Source organism: Apus apus, chromosome 14, assembly GCF_020740795.1.
Source record: "Apus apus isolate bApuApu2 chromosome 14, bApuApu2.pri.cur, whole genome shotgun sequence".
Lineage (NCBI taxonomy): Eukaryota > Metazoa > Chordata > Aves > Apodiformes > Apodidae > Apus > Apus apus.
The window spans coordinates 16,169,773-16,189,113 of NC_067295.1; the positions used below are offsets into that span (position 1 = coordinate 16,169,773).

The following is a 19,341-nucleotide window of genomic DNA, read 5'->3' on the forward strand; positions in this document are numbered from 1 at the left end:
CTTAAAATACCCAACCCTACCTAATAAAATATTTGCATGGTTGTGAGCAAAACTGAATTACTCTAAAAAATGGAGCCTGTGGCACTGGGCTGCTGTGAGGAAGGGAGATGGTCATCTGTGATTAGAATAATCAAAGGTTTGTTCATTCAAACAAATGCATTAAATCCAAGGGTTTGTTTTTCCAAGGCCAACACAATGACTACTGAGAGCTTTGTCACCCTCAAGGAGAAGACTCCAGTGATGGGTCCTGACAAACACCACCATTTGTTATTAGGCAGGTTTGGCAAAATCCTTGCAATTATTTTCAAACACCTCAAATTTCCTAATGACACCAGCTGAGCCTTCCAAGGCTCACAGAAACACATGGTTATGTTTAGATTTATACAGAGCCTAAACTTGTTAAAATATCAAGAAATACTACTGCTGATTCATCCCCACATCCAGTAATTTGAATTCTACTCCGTTAGACAGTCAGCACACAATGTAATTAAAGCCTGTAGACTCTTTATGGTTTCATTAATTTTTTAAAGGTAGGGTTTGTTTTTTTTTTGTCCTTGGGGTTGTTGGGTTTTTTAAATTATCATTCCTGTGCCCTCTCCCTGTGTGTGTTCCTGTGCCTGGTTGGTAGCAGATTCCCAGTTTCTCAGTTTCCCAGTGAGACCCACAGATCCCAACACACCTTGTGTGGTGGCAAGTCCAGCAATGTCAAAAGCAAGATTTACTGCTGACGTGTCCTGTAAGAGACCTCATCTCAAGAGACAGTTGCATTTTTTGAAATTGAGAACTGAAAGCAAGGGGAAAAAAACAGTAAAGAGTAAAATCCTCAGATAACACACTTCTCCAAAGTCCAAAGCTCCAGGGCTGTGCCAGCTGCACCAGTAGATCTGGGGCAAGAGTTTCAACAGAGAACAGATGATGAGGTGCCACAGGGGTGCAGTGCAAGAATTTACAACACAGCTTTATTTGTAGTGCATAAAACAACCCAACTTTGGAGCCTGACTGACCTGATGTGTGCATTAAGTCTCGCTTGTTTTCTTCTTCTTAAGCTGGAGATTAAGAGCTATGAGGATGATGAAGGGGCTGGAACACCTGCCTGATGAGGAAAGGCTGAGAGACCTGGGGCTGCTCAGTCTAGAGAGGAGAAGACTGAGGGGGGATCTAATGAATGTCTATCAATACATGAGGGCATCAAGAAGGCAGGACAAGCTCTTGTCACTTGTGCCCTGGGACAGGACGAGGGGCAATGGATTCAAACTGGAGCCCAGGAAGCTCCACCTCAAGATGAGGAAGAACTTCTTTGCTGTGAGGGTGACAGAGCCCTGGGACAGGCTGCCCAGAGAGGTGGTGGAGTCTCCTTCTCTGGAGACTTTCCAGCCCTGTCTGGATGCCTTTCTGAGTGACCTGCCCTAGTCTTGGTCCTGCTCTGGCAGGTGGTTGGACTCGATGATCTTCAGAGGTCCCTTCCAACCCCTAGTTCTGTGATTCTGTGAAAACCAGGAGGGAAGACTTCAGACAAGCTTTTCCACAGGATCAACCTCCTCCACTGACTCAGAGCTTGCTTCTATTTGCTTTTTCCCATCCAAACTCCAGATCTACTGATTATCTTGCTTTGTCTGTGTAAAAATAAGTCCAACATCTCTGTTTGTGTGCCTAAATAGCCCAGTGCTGTAATTTCTTGCCTTCTGACAATACAGCTCAAAATGACTTTTAATTATTTTCTCCCCTCCCATTACCAGCTCTTCACACTCTGGCCTCAGTGGTCCCTGCTTCCTGCCCTCTTCTTTCTAACTGGACTCAGATTCATTAACAAGAAAAAGAAAAAGAATTTAACAAGAAAAAGAATTGTCTTAATTACAATGCTAAAGCCCTTCTTTCTTCACAAATTAAAAACCAGATGATAGATCTTTTCTTCTAGGTGGTGGTTTTAATGTTACAAAAATAGTGTTTGAACTGCAAGGCAGATAATAGAAGTTTTAATACCTATTTAATGAATTGTTTTAATGTTGCACCGAGTCATGATAAGGGTTTTTGTTTTGTGAGGGTGTTTTTTAATGGAAGAAAAGGAGGGCTAGGAAGGTTCCAGTGAAACCAGATGTCACCTGCATCAGTCTCTCTGTGCATGCTTTAAAAACAAACAAAAAAACCCCAAACCAAGCTAATGAGCAAGTGAAATAATATCCATCTCCATTTTACAGATGAAAAGTGAACAGCCCCTGGTGTCAGATCCATCATCTGCTACAGCATCCTAGTGACACCACCTGGTGACAGGGCTCAGGACTGGAAATTTTCAGTCATGAACTGGCTGCTGGGCTGCCAAAAATCCCAATAAAGCTTCAGTTGGAAATCCCAAACTCACACTGAGTTCTGTAACTCAGGGAGAGACTGATTTGAGTAAAAAAGGGAAGGAGGGAGAGGGAGGAGGAGGGAGAGGGGGAAGCAGAAAAAAGAGAAGAAAATAATTTTAAAAATTAAAAAATAAAAATAAAATTAAAAAAAAAATAAAATAAAAAATTAAAATAAAACAAAATTACATGTGTGGAGGACATACAGCTCCTCACTTCTACCAAACACAAGCTTTCTGTCCCAGCATTTTCCAGCACCGTTGCTGTTCCTGGCAACCCTCAGCTGGCAGGGCAGAGCAAACTGCCCAGCAAGTTGCTGTTGAGGTGTTAATGCTTCAGACTTGCCTATATACAGTGTTTTAACCAAGTAACCTGCTCTCTGGAGCTCACAGAAAGTTCATTTGGAGAATAACAATGACAATTTGTCATCTACAGAGAGAGGTGGGAGTTTTGCTCCCGCTTCAACACTTGCCATCTTACCCTGCTCAGGGGTGAAATTCCCTTACCCCAAGTACAGCTCACCTGGTTTTGTCTCTCCAACCTGTAGCCTGTGCTGCTGGGGACTCCTTCCTGCCCCCAGGGGTGGGGCCCTGCAGCTCGTGCTGTGGGTGCCACCATTTCAGCAGGTCACAGGCTGTCCTGCTCCATTACTTCTCACACACTGCTGGAGCCCCTCACAAAGGTTGGAAGGGGCAGGACATTCCTCCTCACCACAGGGTGAGGTTTGCCTTCTCTCTTACCAAGACTCAAACTCTTTCACTTTCAGATGCAGAGCATCCCTAAAGCCACAGTGTTTAGTCTCCACGTGCTGCATTTCCTGAGGAAGGAGCTGCAGCAAGGACTTGGTGCCACATCTTAGAATACCTGCAGGATAAACCCCTTGAAGGCTTCAACACCCAGAGCTAACCAAAGACAACTGGTGCACATGAAATCCTAAAAGAGAGGCCCCAGGCTGCAGTGTGCACTAACCCCAGTCAGCACTGCTCATGCCTTCCCAGCTGGTCAATCCTATCTGCAAAATCAAAACCTGTGTGTGGAGAAGCTGCAGAGGAGAAGGAAAAAAGGAAGGTGGTGGACAAGACAAACCAGGGCAGTTGGAAATGCTTAAAATCACAAATTCTGGAAAGAAAAAAACCTGCCTCCTCCCAAGGATTCAGCTTCACATCCTTCAGCAGTGAAAAAAACCAAGAACTTTTTAAGACTCTACTGATGGGGACAGAGAAGGAGCAAGAGCTGCTCATCCTCCCTGACCCTCACCATGCTTTGTCTCACCTCGTGGCTGCACAACACTGGTATCATCTATCACTTTCCAAAAATACTGCTCATTTCCTGTAGTTTTGTAACACAATCCCCTGGCATCACACATGCTACCTTCTGTCTTTCTGTGCTCCTCATCTCAATTGGATGTACCAGCATAATTTCTTTCTATAACCACGGTGCATTTGATAATGAAAAAGATCCCTCAACCACTGAACTAAGTTGCTATTGAATTTTTATCTCTGCCAGAGCACAAGAATAATTTGGAAAAGTGAGTCATTCAAATGATTTAAAGTCTTACACGTTGATGAAAATTACAAAATGCCTCTCGTGTGGTGTAGGAAGAATAATCAAAGCACACTGCACCCAGAGGCATGAACCCATCCAGCTACCTGCCAGGCATCCCACTGGGAGCTGTGCTCCCCTCTGCACCCCTCCCCATGTCTGCTTGTCTTTTGAGCATGTAACAAGCCCTGCAAGCTCATTTTTGGGGGTCAGATTTATTTTTTTTTCACAGTCCTTTCCCACCTATGGAGCCCCTCCTGTGGTGGGGAAGCTCCTGCCAACTGCCACAGGGCTGCTCTGCACAGGGAAGCAGATGCTCCATGACTCATGCAGTGCTTACAGACACAAGTAATGGATAACAGCATGATAATTAACAATACCAAATGTCAGCTCTAAAATGCAGACATGCAGATGTTAATGCCCGTGGCACATTGACCATGTTTTATTTAGGAGGCAGTGCTTGCTCCTATAACCAGGCCTTTAATCAAGACCTTGCAATCCCAAGCATGGCTTTCCTCGTGGACTGTGCAGACATAAACCACAGGACTCTCCTGCACACCACGGTGGGGAGGAAGGTAACAAACTCCTGCCCTGATTGCAGACTCCATGGGCAATCAAATTCCATCTGCCAAGAACCGAATGCAACACAGTAACACCAAAAATAAAGTAAGAGAAGCTGATTTTCATCCATAATTTGAATGACTTTCAGTGAATTCTGAGTGTCAGAAAGGGCCAAACATCCAGCAGAGACAAACAACTAACTCTGGCCTTGAAGAAAAACACACAGAATGAAAAAAATAATGACCACTGCCAGGACTGCTGAGAGCTAAATCTAAGATAAATCCCCCCAGGCAATCAGTCCTATTCCAGCTAAGAGATATGGTGCAAGTCAAACTGTAATAAATGGCACACAGTGGCTGTTCCCTAACTGGGCTTCAAAGTGTCCACAGGCAGAGGAATTCCACGTGACTCTTAAGCTTTGCTCCAATTGTCACATAGAAATGCCAGGGGATTTTGAGAGGTGGGAGTGTACAAACTGCATGAAGTTCTACCAGGCCAAGTGCAAGGTCCTGCACCTGGGTAGAGGCAATCCCAGGCACAGATACAGGTTGGGGGAACAATGGATTGAGAACAGTCTAAAGAAGAAGGACTTGGGGGTGATGGTGGATGAGCTCAACATGGGCCAGCAATCTGCACTTGCAGCCCAGAAACCAAGCCCATCCTGGGCTGCATCACCAGCAGAGGGACCAGCAGGGCCAGGGAGGGGATTCTGCCCCTCTGTTTGGCTCTTGTGAGACCCCACCTGAAGAACTGTGTCAAATTCTGGAGCCCCCAGCATAGGAAGGAGATAGAGCTCATGGATAAATCCAGAGAAGGGCCAGAAAGATGATCTGAAGGCTGGAGCACCTCTCCTATGAAGACAGGCTGGGAGAGTTGGGGTGTTCAGCCTGGAGAGGAGAAGGCTCCAGGGAGACCTTAGAGCACCTTCCAGTGCCTGAAGGGGCTCCAGGAAAGCTGGGGAGGGACTTGGGACAAGGGCAGGGAGGGAGAGGACAAGGGGGAAGGGATTAAAACTGGAAGGGGGTAGCTTAGGTTAGACATTAGGAGGAAATTCTTTGCTGTGAGACCCTGGCCCAGGTTGTCCAGGGAAGCTGTGGCTGCCCCATCCCTGGCAGTGTTGAAGGGCAGGTTGGATGGGGCTTGGAGCAACCTGAGCTGGTGGGAGGTGTCCCTGCCCATGGCAGGGGGTTGGGACTAGATGTTCTTTAAGGTCCTTCCAACCCATACCATTCTATGATTCTATGATCTGGGGACTACAAGCAAAAACCCAAGATGCAGGAAGAACCAAAGCTGGAATTTTCCCATGGTGACAAGGTCAGAATTGTCACAGAATCTGTGTTTTCCAGAGCCAGGCAGGACATTGCCCTATTCCCTCTGGAAGACTGCTCCACCAGCAGCCACCAGCCCAGGTTCAGCAGTAATGCAAGGGACCGAGTGCCATCTACTGGGCTGCTTCCCCAGCTCCCTGCTGCTGGATTCCTGCCACCTCTCCAGCACACACAGCCCAGCCCTTCTCAGACTGCTCCCTCAGGCACAGTCACTAGATAAGATGACACAGCAAAAATATTTCAGTTGTAGGCAAGGTGTTAAGTCCTTACAAAAGGGCCTGGAATGTCGTGAGGTTGCCTGAAGGGGCTCTGAACTGAGCTGTGATGTGACCAACTGGCTGACAGAGGGACTGCTCCTGCTGCACCATGGCCCAGACACCAGCCCAGCTCCAAACAGGTACCTGATGACAACACCAAAACCACTGTTAGTCACTGAGTATCAGCCAGGAACCACTATAACGCTGGTTATGTGGCAACTGGTGAACAGAGTAACAGGGATGCAGCAGCTCAGGTTCTTTGGATTTTCAGAGGCTGGAAGGCTGTGCCCCACCATACTGTGGCTATCTGATAAATCACGTTTTACTGTCTGCATATAGCAGCCCAGCATCCTGACTGAGGCTGTCCAGAATCTAGAGCTAGCCAGAGTGACAGACCTTGGAAGAAAAGCCAAAACCAGTGTCCACGAAGGCCTGAAGGGGCTTCACAAAACCCCAGGGTGAGCAGGTCATAGAACTGACACAAAAGAAAAACCAAAACCAACAAACCCTTGAAATTCAGTTGGACAAAGAGGCAGAGTGAAAAAGTCAACAGAAAATATTTATTGCTTAAAACTGTCTCTGGTTCTGGGAATGACAAGCAGGAGCTTCCCAGCACCTCAGTCTGCCAGCTCATCTCTCACCAGCACCGGGAAGCGGGTCCCACCCCCGCAGAGCAGCGTGTGCAGCGCCCGGTACAGCTGCACTGCAGGGGTCCCTGGGGACAGCCTGGGCTCCAGGACAGGCAGGAGCTCTGCCATCATCACCTGGCAGGAGCAAAGAGGACACGTCACCAGGGCCAGCCTGCACTTCTTGGATTCCATGAAGTGAAGTGGCTGCATAACAAGTGAAATCCAAGCAGAGCGGGGTGCCTAACAGCAGTGACTGACAGATCCTTCCCTTCCTCATATTTAACAAAGGCAGAGTTGTTCACCCTCTGCTCCTGAAGTGCACAAGCAGCCAACCAGTGGTCCCAGAGATATTTGGTGGTGGTTTCCTCTGCTGCAGACGTGGCCCAGAGCTGGGATGAGATGAGCACTGTGCCAGAAGCTGGAGCTGATGCTGGTTCAGGAGCTCCGCAACCACATTTACCCAGTGCCAAGTTCAGCCTTTCACTCTTGGCTGTTCCTGTCACCTTCCAGTTGGGCCACATTGACATAAGACAGATGGGCAAGTGGCCAGCTCCAACCCAAAGAGGACAAAGCTGCAGGTGTTCCAGGAGCACAGGCTGCAGGGGATCCCAAAGCTGTCCAGCATCCCCCAAGCCAGCCTAGCTTGTGACCTCAGCCCGTGCGCCCAAACCACCCACTGGCCTGTCACAGCAGCAGCACAAAGCTCTGGGACTGGGATGGTGACTGACAACTCAAGCACAGGTGAGCTTCCATTCAAACAACAGATGCTGGCCTTATAGTGCCCCACTCTTGAACTAATACTCAGAAGGACATTTTGTCTGGGATTTATTATTTGTTCTCAGCTGGCATCAGCTGGGGAAGCCTGAGCAGTCTGCACAGTAAAAGCCCATGCAGCCTACTGGACACACTGCCCTCCCAGGAGAAGAGGGGACAATGAACTGCATGTGTCAGTCACCTCCCTCAAAGCATTTTTCAGTGGTGGAAACAAAGGAAGATCCAAACAGAACAGAGTACAGGGCACCTACAGGGGAGTCCCATTCCTATTCTCCATAAATCTCTGCACAGGGACAGGGAAATGGTTGCTGATCACTGGGAAGAGCTAAGAGCTGCAGATATGAAAGCTCCCTAAGGGGAGAGCTGGCACATGAAGCCAACACGAGCTCTATTGCTCTACTTCCTAAGACAGAGCCACTTCTCTTTTCCATCTGCCTGGTCTGCTCCAGATGCACAAGAAAAGAGTAAACAGGCCTTTGCCATCAAAGACAGGCTAAGAGCCACCAGGACTTTCTCTGAGCCTTGGCATTCCTCTATGGAAATGCATTGGACAGGCCTGGCCCAGAGATATGTACATCCTGTCCTGGGGTATTTATCTTGTAACAAGTCTATACATGTCACCTGTCCCAAGAATTCCACCTCTCTGGCACACTCTGCAGAGAGCTGCTTCAAATGCTCAGAGCTCACCCAGGACAAAGCACCTACACAGACACATGTACAGAGGATGAGTCAGAGAATGAAGCATCAGGCAGCAGGCTGGTCACTCCTTTGTATGCACAGGTAAAAATCAAAAAACTCACAACCCATAATCCAGGACTATAGCACTGAAGACCCACTTTAAGACAGGCAGTGATCTATCTTCAGGGAGGAGAGCAGCCAGTTACAAGTAACTCTTCCCTGGCTTCCAAAAAATGGCTTTTCCAAAGCCTCTATCATTCAGGTCAAGGTTAGGTCCAAGGAGTAGATGCGATTTCACAGCTCTTCTCTGCCCTTGGCTGCTGTTGGTTGAGAAGAATAAATGATGTCTGTGCAGCAAGCACTCTGCTCAGGCTGGTGGAGAGACTGACCTCCTACCACATTCTTACAGGCAGCCTCAGAACAGTGAAATCTAGATTAGCAGCAAAGTGGTTTGAGATTTAAAAGGAAAGGAACGATAGCAGAGGAGTTCACTAGCTGGAGGTCATGCAGGAGAGAATGACAGAGTGGGAGCCCTAATGGGCCTGTAAAGGGCTGCCAAAAGGGGTCTCCTGGCACTACCAACTTCCTACACTGCAAAACTGTGAAAGTGTGGCTAAAATAATAATCTTATCAGGAGAGGATCTGACATTTGAAGGCCTCTGCTGTGGCCGTAACAAAAAGTAAGTCCAGTCATCTATAAAGTGAGCAAGGAAGGGGCTTGGACACGGGGTATAAACATAGAAACACCATTGGGAGAGCTTGCTGTGCTGCTGCTCCCCCATCAAGATCCTGTACACCAGCTGTTGCCTCACAATTGCCCTTTTTCTTGCCCTACTCCAGGAGCACTAACACTTTTAAAGACTCACCTTTTGTAAGGCAACTTCTTGGTGCAGCATTGACACTTGCAGCTTCAAGGCAAACAGGTCTCTCAGCTCCTGGCAACTGGAATAATAAAGGAGAGGCACAGCCAGCAGGTCTGCACTGTCACACGTCTGTCCCCTGGGAGAAACACAGGCTGGAGAACAGCTTCCTGCATCCCCAGCAGAGTCTGGGCAGAGCTGGATCTGGGACTCCACAGCTGCCAGGGTGGAAGAATGGACAGGAGGCAGAAATATACAAATTAAGTCTGTACTTGCAGAATTTGTGATCTACTTATTGTTCCTAGAAATGAATGACGAATTACATCGTATTAGTCAGGGTCTGCTCCTTGCACACAGCACCAGCAGGACACCACACACAGCACCAGCAGGACACCACACACAGCACCAGCAGGACTTCTTAAGCTGTGCCATGCAGTCTCCCTCACCAGCCCTCCTGAATTGCAGCAGTTAAGTCCCAAGCCTCTCCTGAACACAGATGGGTGGTGAACAGATACCTCAGCTTTGTTTGCCACCAGATAATTTTACATGCTACATCATCATTAAGGATAACCAGGAAAAGAATCACGTTGACCCACAATGCTCTGCACAGAGCAAACCACTACCCCAGCACAGCAGGGCAACCCTTACCTGACTACAAGACCAGGGGCTGGCTCACCTGCTCGCAGAAGCTGCAGTTTATGCAGACACTGGGAAACTGTGGTTTGCAAACCCTCCAAGGTTAGAAGGCTTTCATACTCTCTCTGCAGAGTGGCATGGTCTAGAGGAGAAGCAGAAGTAAACCACCAGACATGAGCACATTGAAACCTTCCCCCCTAAAGCCCAGTTTCTAGAGTTGCCTTGGGATCACCAGCTCTCACTTTGGGCAGAGACAGCTCCTGTCCCTCATGTCCAGCACATGCCAAGAGCATAAGTCACGTGGAACTGGAACCCACTGAAATCATCCTTGTTTCACTTTCTGCTCCCTCCACCCCCTCTCTTTTTTCCTCCTTACCTGCACGCTCAGCTTTCACATACTGACTGAGAAGGGAGGGAACATCCTGAAGGACTTTTAATTCCTCCTCTATCTCTGCAGGACTGAAGGCTGGTGCCAGTGAACAAAACTGATACAGCAGCAGCTTAAGGAAGGTTTCACACCACCAGCTCTGTGCCCTACCCTGAGCCCGGGGCCAGGCTGGCTGCAAACAGGGTTAGAGGCAGAGGGCAAGCAGCCTGGGAAGTGGCACTGCAGAGGGAAGGCAAGGAGAGCCCAGCTGTGCCTGGCGTCTCTGCATCAAAAGTTTGTGACTGCTCAAGAGCTGCACTGTGAGAAAAACACTTCCTAGAGACCTTGCTTGAACTCCTGTTATTGGAGGCATAACTCTCCCCAGATGACAGCCTGCTGCAGAGCAACTGCACCACATGCTGGGGGCAGGGGGCAGGAGCTGAGGAAGGATACAGTTCTCTGGATCCTCTCCATGAAACGGTTCCTTGCAGCTGCTGCATCTGCACTTGTTTGGCAGAGACGACATCTCTTCCACGCCCTGAAAATTCAAAAGGGGCAGGAGGTGGGAGTCACGCTCCATCATACCAGACAGTGCTGGCAGTGAACTGCAACACACCAACATGACTATCAGCATTTCAAATATAACATCTTCCTCACCCCTCTCTTTCACGGGTTATTTACTACCCTCCCCCGCTCATTGCTGACAGCTGCTTTGAACAACAAGGATACTCTGCAGAAAGCAGTAGGCAGTGGAAAACACTTATGTCATTTCTCAAAACTTGTTTTGAGGGGAAGAATTTGCAGCAATCAGAAGAAACTAATAGGTTTCCATAAGCAGAATGTGAACTGGCAGCACGTCACTGATTCTGTTGTATCGCCCTACTTTTGTTCCTTATGGGATAAAAACATCAAATGTTCCTTCCTTTCCTGAGGGCTAAGTCATTTGCATTTCTCTACATTTACTCTGCTGGTAAATGCCTACAAGAAGAGCAGGCAGGACAAATTCTCAGCCCAGCTGCTACCACAGTGAGTCCTTCATATGCCAAACTTCCTCAAGACTCTCCAATTTATTTATTTTTTTGACAAAGTAGCTTACTTGGCAAGAAGCAGGACAGCTATGCATCAATATCAGAGACATAAAGCACAGAGGTTTAAGGAGAGTACCATGAGTAAGCTAGCCAGGACCTTGTCTCAGAGTCCAGTTTTGAAAAGAAAGTGTGACACAAAGAATAACTCTACCCAAGGTGCATTTTACTTTGAGTTCAGCCTCATCCTCACCAATGCACAGTCCCCATAACATCCTTTAAGACTGCTTTAAAGAGTCAGAGCACCCTGTAAAACCTGTCACAGTAAGTGAGAGCCATCAGGAGGAAGCTTAAAATATTTATGCATGACTGTCTAACCCAAGCATGCATGTGTCTTCTCTCGATCCAAATGGATCTTCTAAATTAGGGTAGGAACTGCAGTTTTCAGGAATACGTTATGCAAAGAAATATCAAGGTTAATGGAACAGAAAAGAACAGAAGGTGACAGGCAAGATGCATTCCCTCTGGAAGAGATCTTGAGAGCAATGGTTATTTTCAATCTGTCACCGAGTTGAAAGTAATAGTGGAGAGTGTAAAATTACACCAGTGATTAGGATGCCGAAAGGCTCAATTTACAGTGAAAATTAAGGGAATTGAATCTTTACAACTCGCTGAAGAATAACTAACAAATTGGTGTCTGATAAATGACAGTTCCAAAGAGGAGGAGGAATTATTGCGGGTGGCACAAGGAGCTACAGATAGATTTAAGGCTGAGTTTACACTTAATATCTGGACAAAACACATTCTGAGAAATCTGCTGAATTATGGCAAGATTTCTCAAAGGAAATGGTGTGAAATCCTTCCAGAGGACTGGAGAATGGACTAAAGCACCAAGGTCACCAGAAATCCAACCACCTGCACATCAGTGCAGTAACATTGTCATTGGCTCTGTTTAAGAGAGTTGATGGTCAAGGACAGCCTCTAACAAAGACACCCAGGCTGCTTCCAGGCTGGAGAGCTGCCCCAGCAGAGCAGCTCAGGTCAGCAACCAGATGGGAAACTCCTTCATTGCCCAGCGTATACAGGCACTCACCCCTCAGGGCTTCCTTCCTTCCACAAGTATGAGGCATGATCAGAGACTTCTGCAGCACTGTTAAACCCACAATTACAGCATGCCAGAACCTTTACAACTCTGGGATTAACAGCACGCTGAAAACGAAAGTTAGCACCAGTGGCTAGGCTAGAGGAACATGAAAACAGGCATCCTCAGAAAGAGCCTTGCAGAGACACACTGTATCAGACCACTCCTCCTGCTCCAAGGCCAAGGCCAGGCCCCACACACTGGGGGTCAGTGCCTCCCTGTGACCAGCCAGGTCTTCCCCATCTGACCCCTCCTCACAGCCCTTAAGCACAGGGTAGTTCTGGGCTGGGCTTACCTGCAATTCCTGGCATAGGCTTTCCTGTAGGGCAGGGGCAGCTTCAGCTGGCATCTGCAAAACAAGAGAAGCACCAATCCTGACTCCCCGAGAGCAGAGGAGGTCTTCAAACAGACCAAAATGCTATTTTGTCTGTATTTGAAATTAATTTAGCTGCAGTGGAAGATGTCAGCAACCCTAAAGACTGAATCCACCACTGCCTTCAGCCTGTCCTCAAGGAAGGAGGATCAATCGATTCATTTCCACAAGCTGACTTGGGAGAGTTCCTGTATCTGACCACCAGCCCTCAGAGGTTCATCCAAGGGGAGAAAGCTGGGAGCAAAGCCTGACAGGGCAGAGTGAAGACACAGAAACATGTTCAGGGAAGCTGATCTACGCAGACATGAACATAAACAGATCTCCCTGACTCTGCTGACACACCTGAGCACAAGGCAGCTGTGCTTAGCAGCATATCACGCCCCAAAAAATGGGAAAGAGACTTTCAGCTTCCACTGGGAAGGTGCATCTTAACCCCAAAGAAGAATAATCTCTAACTTGGTACTGCAAAAACATGTAAGTTGGCAGTTATGGCTAGACTCCCATGCAAACTATAAACGCAAGACCATAGTTGGGATTTTAAGTAAACAAACATTTGAATCCAGATTCTTGTTCCCCCAGTAACTGTCACTCAGTGTCCTGTATCTCTTCCAAGGCCACCAGAACAATGATTATTTCCCCCCTGGGCTGTGGCAGCTGAGGATCATTTCTCAACATTTTCCAGTTGCAGGCACATGTCCAATCTGAACTTCACTGTTTCTTTCAAGCAAAGATTACATAGAAAAGAATACAGATTTTTATTTTTTTTTTAAACAAAACAGACTGGTCTGAGTCTCAGCAACATCCACTTCATAATTCTTCCACTTGAGACAACTGCATTCCAGTCAATACCAATTTGGGTAGTTACACAGGCAGTATCTTTGAGGTTAAAGGGGTTAGTATTAAATCAAGATATCATCTCTCCAAACAGCATTAGGCATATGAGAGAGAGAGAATTCATGCATTATGTATTATCATTATGTAAAACAAAAAGAATCAATAAGCTATAACAGAGAGGGGTCTCTGAGGGAAACTAAGGCTCAGAAAAGCTCTACAGAGACACCTTTCCAAAACAGTCACAGGGGGCTATGACATATCAAAAGTCTTAATTAAGGACTTTTGAAGTCCCAGCCATCCAACACTCAACCACAATAAAGGCTTTCAAAGAATCTGAGAAGCAGTGAAACTCAGCTGGGCCCTACGGAGCAGCTGAAGAGACCAGGCCTTGCAGATGTGCTGGTCTGAATGAGCAGAACAAGACAGAGGTGCCCACCACTCAGCACTTACCCCTTCTCCTGCAGGGTGACTGCCCGTGGTGAGGTGCTTCTTCCCAACACACTGTCAGTTGCACGGTCCTTTCTGTTGGACTCTCCCAGGGGACCACTTTTATTCCCTGCATCAAACAGCTGCCTGTCAGCAGCTACAGAGATCTTTCCCTCAGCTGAATCCCCTGTGGAAAAGCTTTGCTGCTCATTCAGGCCAGATTCAGACAAGCCAGGTGTCTTTTTGGGTTCAGTTGCAGCACAGGTCTCTCTGTTGCTGGCACTGGTTGATGTCCTATGACTCCTTCCTTGTTTGCATGCCAGCCCTCCTTTTGAGGAGCTCTTCCCAGCTGTCCTGGGACCTTGAGAAACACATCGGGCTGGGGCTTTCCTTTGTAGTTTTTTCACATCTGGGTCAGTCCTGTAAGGGGCTCTCAGCTGGTATGGAGAAGGCTTTTTCAGAGAGGCAGGCTTTTTGTTTACAGCTCTCACCTTTGCACACTCAGGAACACCCTCAACAGCTGCAGGCACTTGCTGCTCATCAGCATTCTTGTGAGCAGGTCCCTCACCTGCAGATTTCTCTCCTGTAGCTCCCTGGGACTCCAATGGAGTTTTCAAGATGCTTTTCCTAACTTTCAGTGCCTTCTCTAAAGCCCTGTTCAGCAGTTCCAGCTCCTCTAGCTCCTTTGGTGAAGGCCTGTCCTCTGCAAGAGGAGAAGATGCATCAGAAGGTCCCAACATAGATCTTCCCCACTTGTCATTATACATGAACTCATGCTTCCAGGCCCTACAGAAGGAAACCAAACCCACTGGATGGCGCAGCGGGTGTTTTGGCCACGCTCCCACAGTGACTACACAGAGGATGCAGACAGGGATTGCCAGAAGCTCTGCAGACCCAGGATGGATGGGAGTCACAGGAGGAGACAGTTCCCCCAAGTCAACCTCCCCCTCACCCACAAGTGACACTCCCCACGGCCCAGTCAGGCCCACAGACACTCCCTCCTCGGTTGCTGCGGCACGAACACCAAGAGGGAAAGCAGGAGGAAACGCGGCAGAAGGGGTTTGAAGAAGGAGCACTGGGAGGTTTCCAAAGACAGGAGTCAGGCCCGGGGCCTGCGTGACAGGGAGGGAAGCGCTCACCGTGCTCCCCGCCGGCGCCGGCCTCCGCCTGCGGCTGCTCGTCCTCCTGCCCGGCCCTGGGGAACAGACACACGTCGAGGGCCCGCGTTGCCGCGCACCCCGCGGGGCCTCCTGCCCTACCGGCCCCAGCGGCCCCGCACACCCCCCCGAGCCCCGCCGACCCCGCACCCACCCCCCCCCCCCCCCGAGCCCCAGCGGCCCCGCACACCCCCCCCGAACCCCGCAGGCCCCGCACCCCCCCCGAGCCCCGCCGGCCCCGCACCCACCCCCCCCCCCCCCGAGCCCCGCCGGCCCCAGCGGCCCCGCACACCCCCCCGAAAGCCCCGCCACGACCCCCGGGGCAGGGAAGCCCGGGGGGGGGGCACCACTCACCAGCGCAGGAGGCCGCGGCTCCGCGCCAGCCGCCGCTCCAGCTCCCGCCGCCGCTCCGCGCCCGCCCGCAGCGCCGCCGCCAGCGCCGCCGCCAGCCTGCAAGGCCCCGCGTCACCGCCCGCCCGGCCCCGCTCCCCCGCCCGGCCCCGCTCCGCCCCGCGCTCACCGCCGGCCGCCGTGCGGGGACAGCGCGGGCCGGGCTGGGCCGGGCCGGGCCCCGCTGCCGCCCCCGCCACCCCGAGGCCGCCGCGCTCCGGGCCGCCCTGCCCGGGCCTGCGGGGCGGGGCCCGCGGCGCTGCGGGGGAAGGCGGGAGCGGGGCCCGGCCCGGCCCTGAGGGTGGCCCTGCTCGCCCCGCGGGCCCCGGCCGGGATCCCGCAGCCCCGGGGGAGCCGTTTTTACCTCAGGTGGTTTCGATTCTTCCCTCCTCGGCGCCGCCTCCGAGCGGCCCCGGCCGACATGCCGGGGAGCTGCGAGAGCTCCTTGACGCTTTGGAGTCCCTCAGGGGTCGGTGCTGGGGCCGGTGTTGTTCAACATCGTCATCAACGACCTGGATGAGGGGACAGAATGTACCCTCAGCAAGTTTGCTGGTGACACCAAGCTGGGAGGAGTGGCTGACACACCAGAAGGCTGTGCTGCCATTCAGAGAGACCTGGACAGGCTGGAGAGTTGGGTGGGGAAAAACCTGATTAAGTTCAACAAGGGCAAGTGTAGAGTCTTGCATCTGGGGAAGAACAACCCCAGGTACCAGTACAGGTTGGGGGCTGAGCTGCTGGAGAGCCGTGTGGGTGAAAGGGACCTGGAGGTCCTGGTGGACAGGAGGATGACCATGAGCCAGCAGTGTGCCCTTGTGGCCAAGAAGGCCAGTGGATCCTGGGGTGTATTAGAAAGGGTGTGGTTAGTGGGTCAAGAGAGGTTCTCCTCTGCCTCTATTCTGCATTGGTGAGGCCGCATCTGGAGTATTGTGTCCAGTTCTGGGCCCCTCAGTTCAAGAAGGACAGGGAACTGCTGGAAAGAGTCCAGGGCAGAGCCACAGAGATGATTAAGGGAGTGGAACATCTCCCTGATGAGGAAAGGCTGAGGGAGCTGGGGCTCTTGAGCTTGGAGAAGAGGAGACTGAGGGGTGACCTCATCAATGTTTACAAATACGTAAAGGGTGAGTGTCAGGAAGATGGAGTTAAGCTTTTTTCAGTGATGACCAGTGATAGGACAAGGAGTAATGGATACCAATTGGAGCACAGGAGGTTTAAGGTGAATATCAGAATTTTTTTTTTTTACTGTGAGAGTGACAGAGCCCTGGGACAGGCTGCCCAGAGAGGTTGTGGAGTCTCCTTCACTGGAGACATTCAAGCCCCCCTGGACACATTCCTGTGTGATGTGCTCTGGGTGACCCTGCTCTGGCAGGGGGGTTGGACTAGATGATCTTTCGAGGTCCCTTCCAACCCCTGGGATTCTATGATTCTATGATACGCTCTCTCTCCTGAAGGCCAGGCTGTACACGAGGTTTTCTTTCCTCTCAGCCTCTGCTGTGCCTGCCCACCGAGGTGGGCCCACCTGAGAAGACGCCGGGCACAGCCCACCCAAGGCTACGGGAGCCGGAGCCCCCCAGGCCCTGCTGGAGATGGAAGCTGGGCCATGACGGGGCGGTGCTGCAGAACCAGGGAATGGTTTGCGTTGGAAGGGACCTTAAAGATCATCTAGTTCCAGCCCCCCCCCCCCCCGGTTTTTGTGATTTGTCTGTGGCCACATGAGCACAGACTCTTTGGAAGGAAAAGATGAGACTTCCAGGTCACTCGTAAAGACAGGACTTAAAACCCCCTTCTAAAACATGACCAACATATCAATAAAATCATGGAATTGATCACACAGCACACCGTGGGCTTCTGTGGTCAACATCACAGCCTCTTTGGAGGTGTAATTCACCCATCTGGTATGTGTGAAGAGCAGTTTTTCTTTCAACGGATTTTGCAACAGCATTAGAAAATTAGGCTGTTCCCTCTCTGGCACGTGTCTCACGAGTAAGTGTGAGTTCACTCTCAAAATACTGTTAATGATCTTACTTTTGGGGCCTGAGCCAAGGCAGAGTCCAGCCTGCTCTTCCGTGCCTACGTGAGCTCAGCAGGGATAACAGGAGTATCCAACACTTGGAAATAATTCAGTCAGCACAGTCAGCAGCTGTGATGTTGTGAGCCCCCCAGGAGCACAGCAGTAGGACAAGAAGGGCTCGCTTTGGGACAGCCACTTCTCTAAGTCAACTGCTTTTTCCTTCTGCAAGGTTCCCACTGGATTTGCTTGTTGGACAAACAGGGACTTGATTCAGAATATCCATATTTGCTACAATGCCACTTGGGAGCGAACAAGTGGTCCTTAAGATGTGTTTGGCTGAATAGGTTTCTTCATCTTGACTCCAAGCTTGTGAAACTTGCTGTGTTTCCCTCCTTTTGGCAGAATTATCACCGTGGGTTTTTCCTGACAAGGTTTCAAAGTCCGTCTCACCTGAGGTGTCCCAGAGGAGTCTTTCCTCATCACAGGAAATATACGGAACTGCTGGAGAGGATCCAGAGAAGGGCCACAAAGATGATCAAAGGCCTTGAGCACCTCTGGTATGAAGACAGGCTGAGGGACTTGGGACTATTCAGCTTGGAGAAGAGAAGGCTCCAGGGAGACCTTAGAGCACCTTCCAGTGCCTGAAGGGGCTCCAGGAAAGCTGGGGAGGGACTTTTCATCAGAGAAGACAGTGATAGAACAAGGGGTCATGGTTTTAAACTGAGTGAGGGGAGATTTAGGTTAGACATCAGGAGGAAATTCTGCACCATGAGGGTAGGATGCACTGGAACAAGTTGCCCAGGGAGGATGTCCCCTTCCTGGAGGTGTTCAAGGGCAGGTTGGATGAGGCTTGTGCAGCCTGGTCTGTGTGAGGTGTCCCTGCTCCTGGCAGGGGGGTTGGAACCTGGTGGTCCTTAAGGTCCCTTCCAACCAAACCCCTCCATGATTCTATGACAGTGCAGCCTGGTGCGTGGTGGCTCTGCACAGGGTGGTTTGGTTCGCTGCTGGGTGGGCTGGGCAGGAGGTGCAGTTTGAGTGCAGCTCAGCAGAGGGCTGCGTGCTGCTGCTGCTGCTGCTGCTGCTCCTCTCGGTGCTCCGAGGAGCGCGGCCCGGGCGACGCGGCAGTTACAGACCTCGTTAGGCACCTGGATGCTGTTGACATTTAAGCAATTAAAACCAATCAAAAGGGAGATCAGACTGCTGAAAGGTCACCCGAGGCCCGAAGCCCGCTGGAGCGGTGCTACTCATCTGTTGGCTTTTGCATCGAGTCTCTGTGGTTTAGAGGTGCTAAAAAAAGGAAGACCCCCGAAACCCAAGAAATCTTTTGGATTTGTGATGAACTGGGCATGTGACCCCTCCCGAGCCTCTGGTTTTGCACAGGCAATTGGATTCCTACTGATGGACAAGAAAACTTTAATCCAGGCCCTTTGTTGTTAACCTGCACCTTAGTGGGAAGAAGGACACAGGACCTGTCCTGCCTCTGAGTCAAGATGAAGGTTAGGCAGGTGCTGCTGCCACCACAAAATTAGGAGGGGCAGCATGAGGGAGGGTGGAGAGGACAAGACTGGCTGCCCCACCCCACCCCAGCAAAGGCTGCACCAGTTCAGGTGTGGAGCGAAACCATGGCACAGGAGTTGGGGTGAGCTGATAATTAGCAGGTGGATAGCAGAAACTTTCTGATGGAGATAAAACCACTCCAGTGCTGACACTTGGGGCTCAAAACATTGGCCTACATTGGACATAACAGAATGGCTGCTGCAGGAACTCCCTCCCTGCAGATTATGTCTCTCTCCCACTCCCATCCACACCTCCTGCTCCTTCACCTTCTGGTGGGTCTTGCAGCCAGGCAGCTTTCGGGCAAACCAGCTGACACCTTCTTGTGTGGGTCGTTGGCTTTCCAGTGGATCATCTGGCAAACCCAGCTGAGGACAAGTAACCAAGGTATTTGTATCTGATGGTTTTCACTGGTAGCAGCTCATGCTAGAAGGGGTAAATGGAACAAAGAGCTGACAA

General features: G+C 50.4%; 1 protein-coding gene across 1 annotated transcript; it reads right to left on the minus strand.

Moving 5' to 3' along the window:
- Positions 1–6,568: 6,568 nt before the first annotated feature.
- On the minus strand, positions 6,569–15,743 carry TEDC2 (tubulin epsilon and delta complex 2). The gene is made up of 10 exons (XM_051632483.1): positions 15,685–15,743; positions 15,285–15,557; positions 14,913–14,968; positions 13,798–14,476; positions 12,436–12,489; positions 10,428–10,512; positions 9,984–10,092; positions 9,648–9,749; positions 8,978–9,189; positions 6,569–6,794 (listed from the first exon to the last, which is right to left on the minus strand). The coding sequence occupies exons 1-10, from the start codon at positions 15,741–15,743 to the stop codon at positions 6,648–6,650; spliced, it is 1,776 nt and encodes a 591-aa protein (XP_051488443.1). The 3' UTR covers positions 6,569–6,647.
- Positions 15,744–19,341: the final 3,598 nt, after the last annotated feature.

Bases quoted from the DNA above. Each gene is read 5' to 3' on its own strand.
- TEDC2 (XM_051632483.1), bottom strand. From the start codon at position 15,743: ATGTCGGCCGGGGCCGCTCGGAGGCGGCGCCGAGGAGGGAAGAATCGA. The intron at 14,969-15,284 runs GTGAGTGGTGCC...TCTGTTCCCCAG, and splicing joins AGCCGCGGCCTCCTGCGCTG to GGCCGGGCAGGAGGACGAGC. The intron at 14,477-14,912 runs GTGAGCGCTTCC...CTCCTCTTGCAG, and splicing joins CGGCGCCGGCGGGGAGCACG to AGGACAGGCCTTCACCAAAG.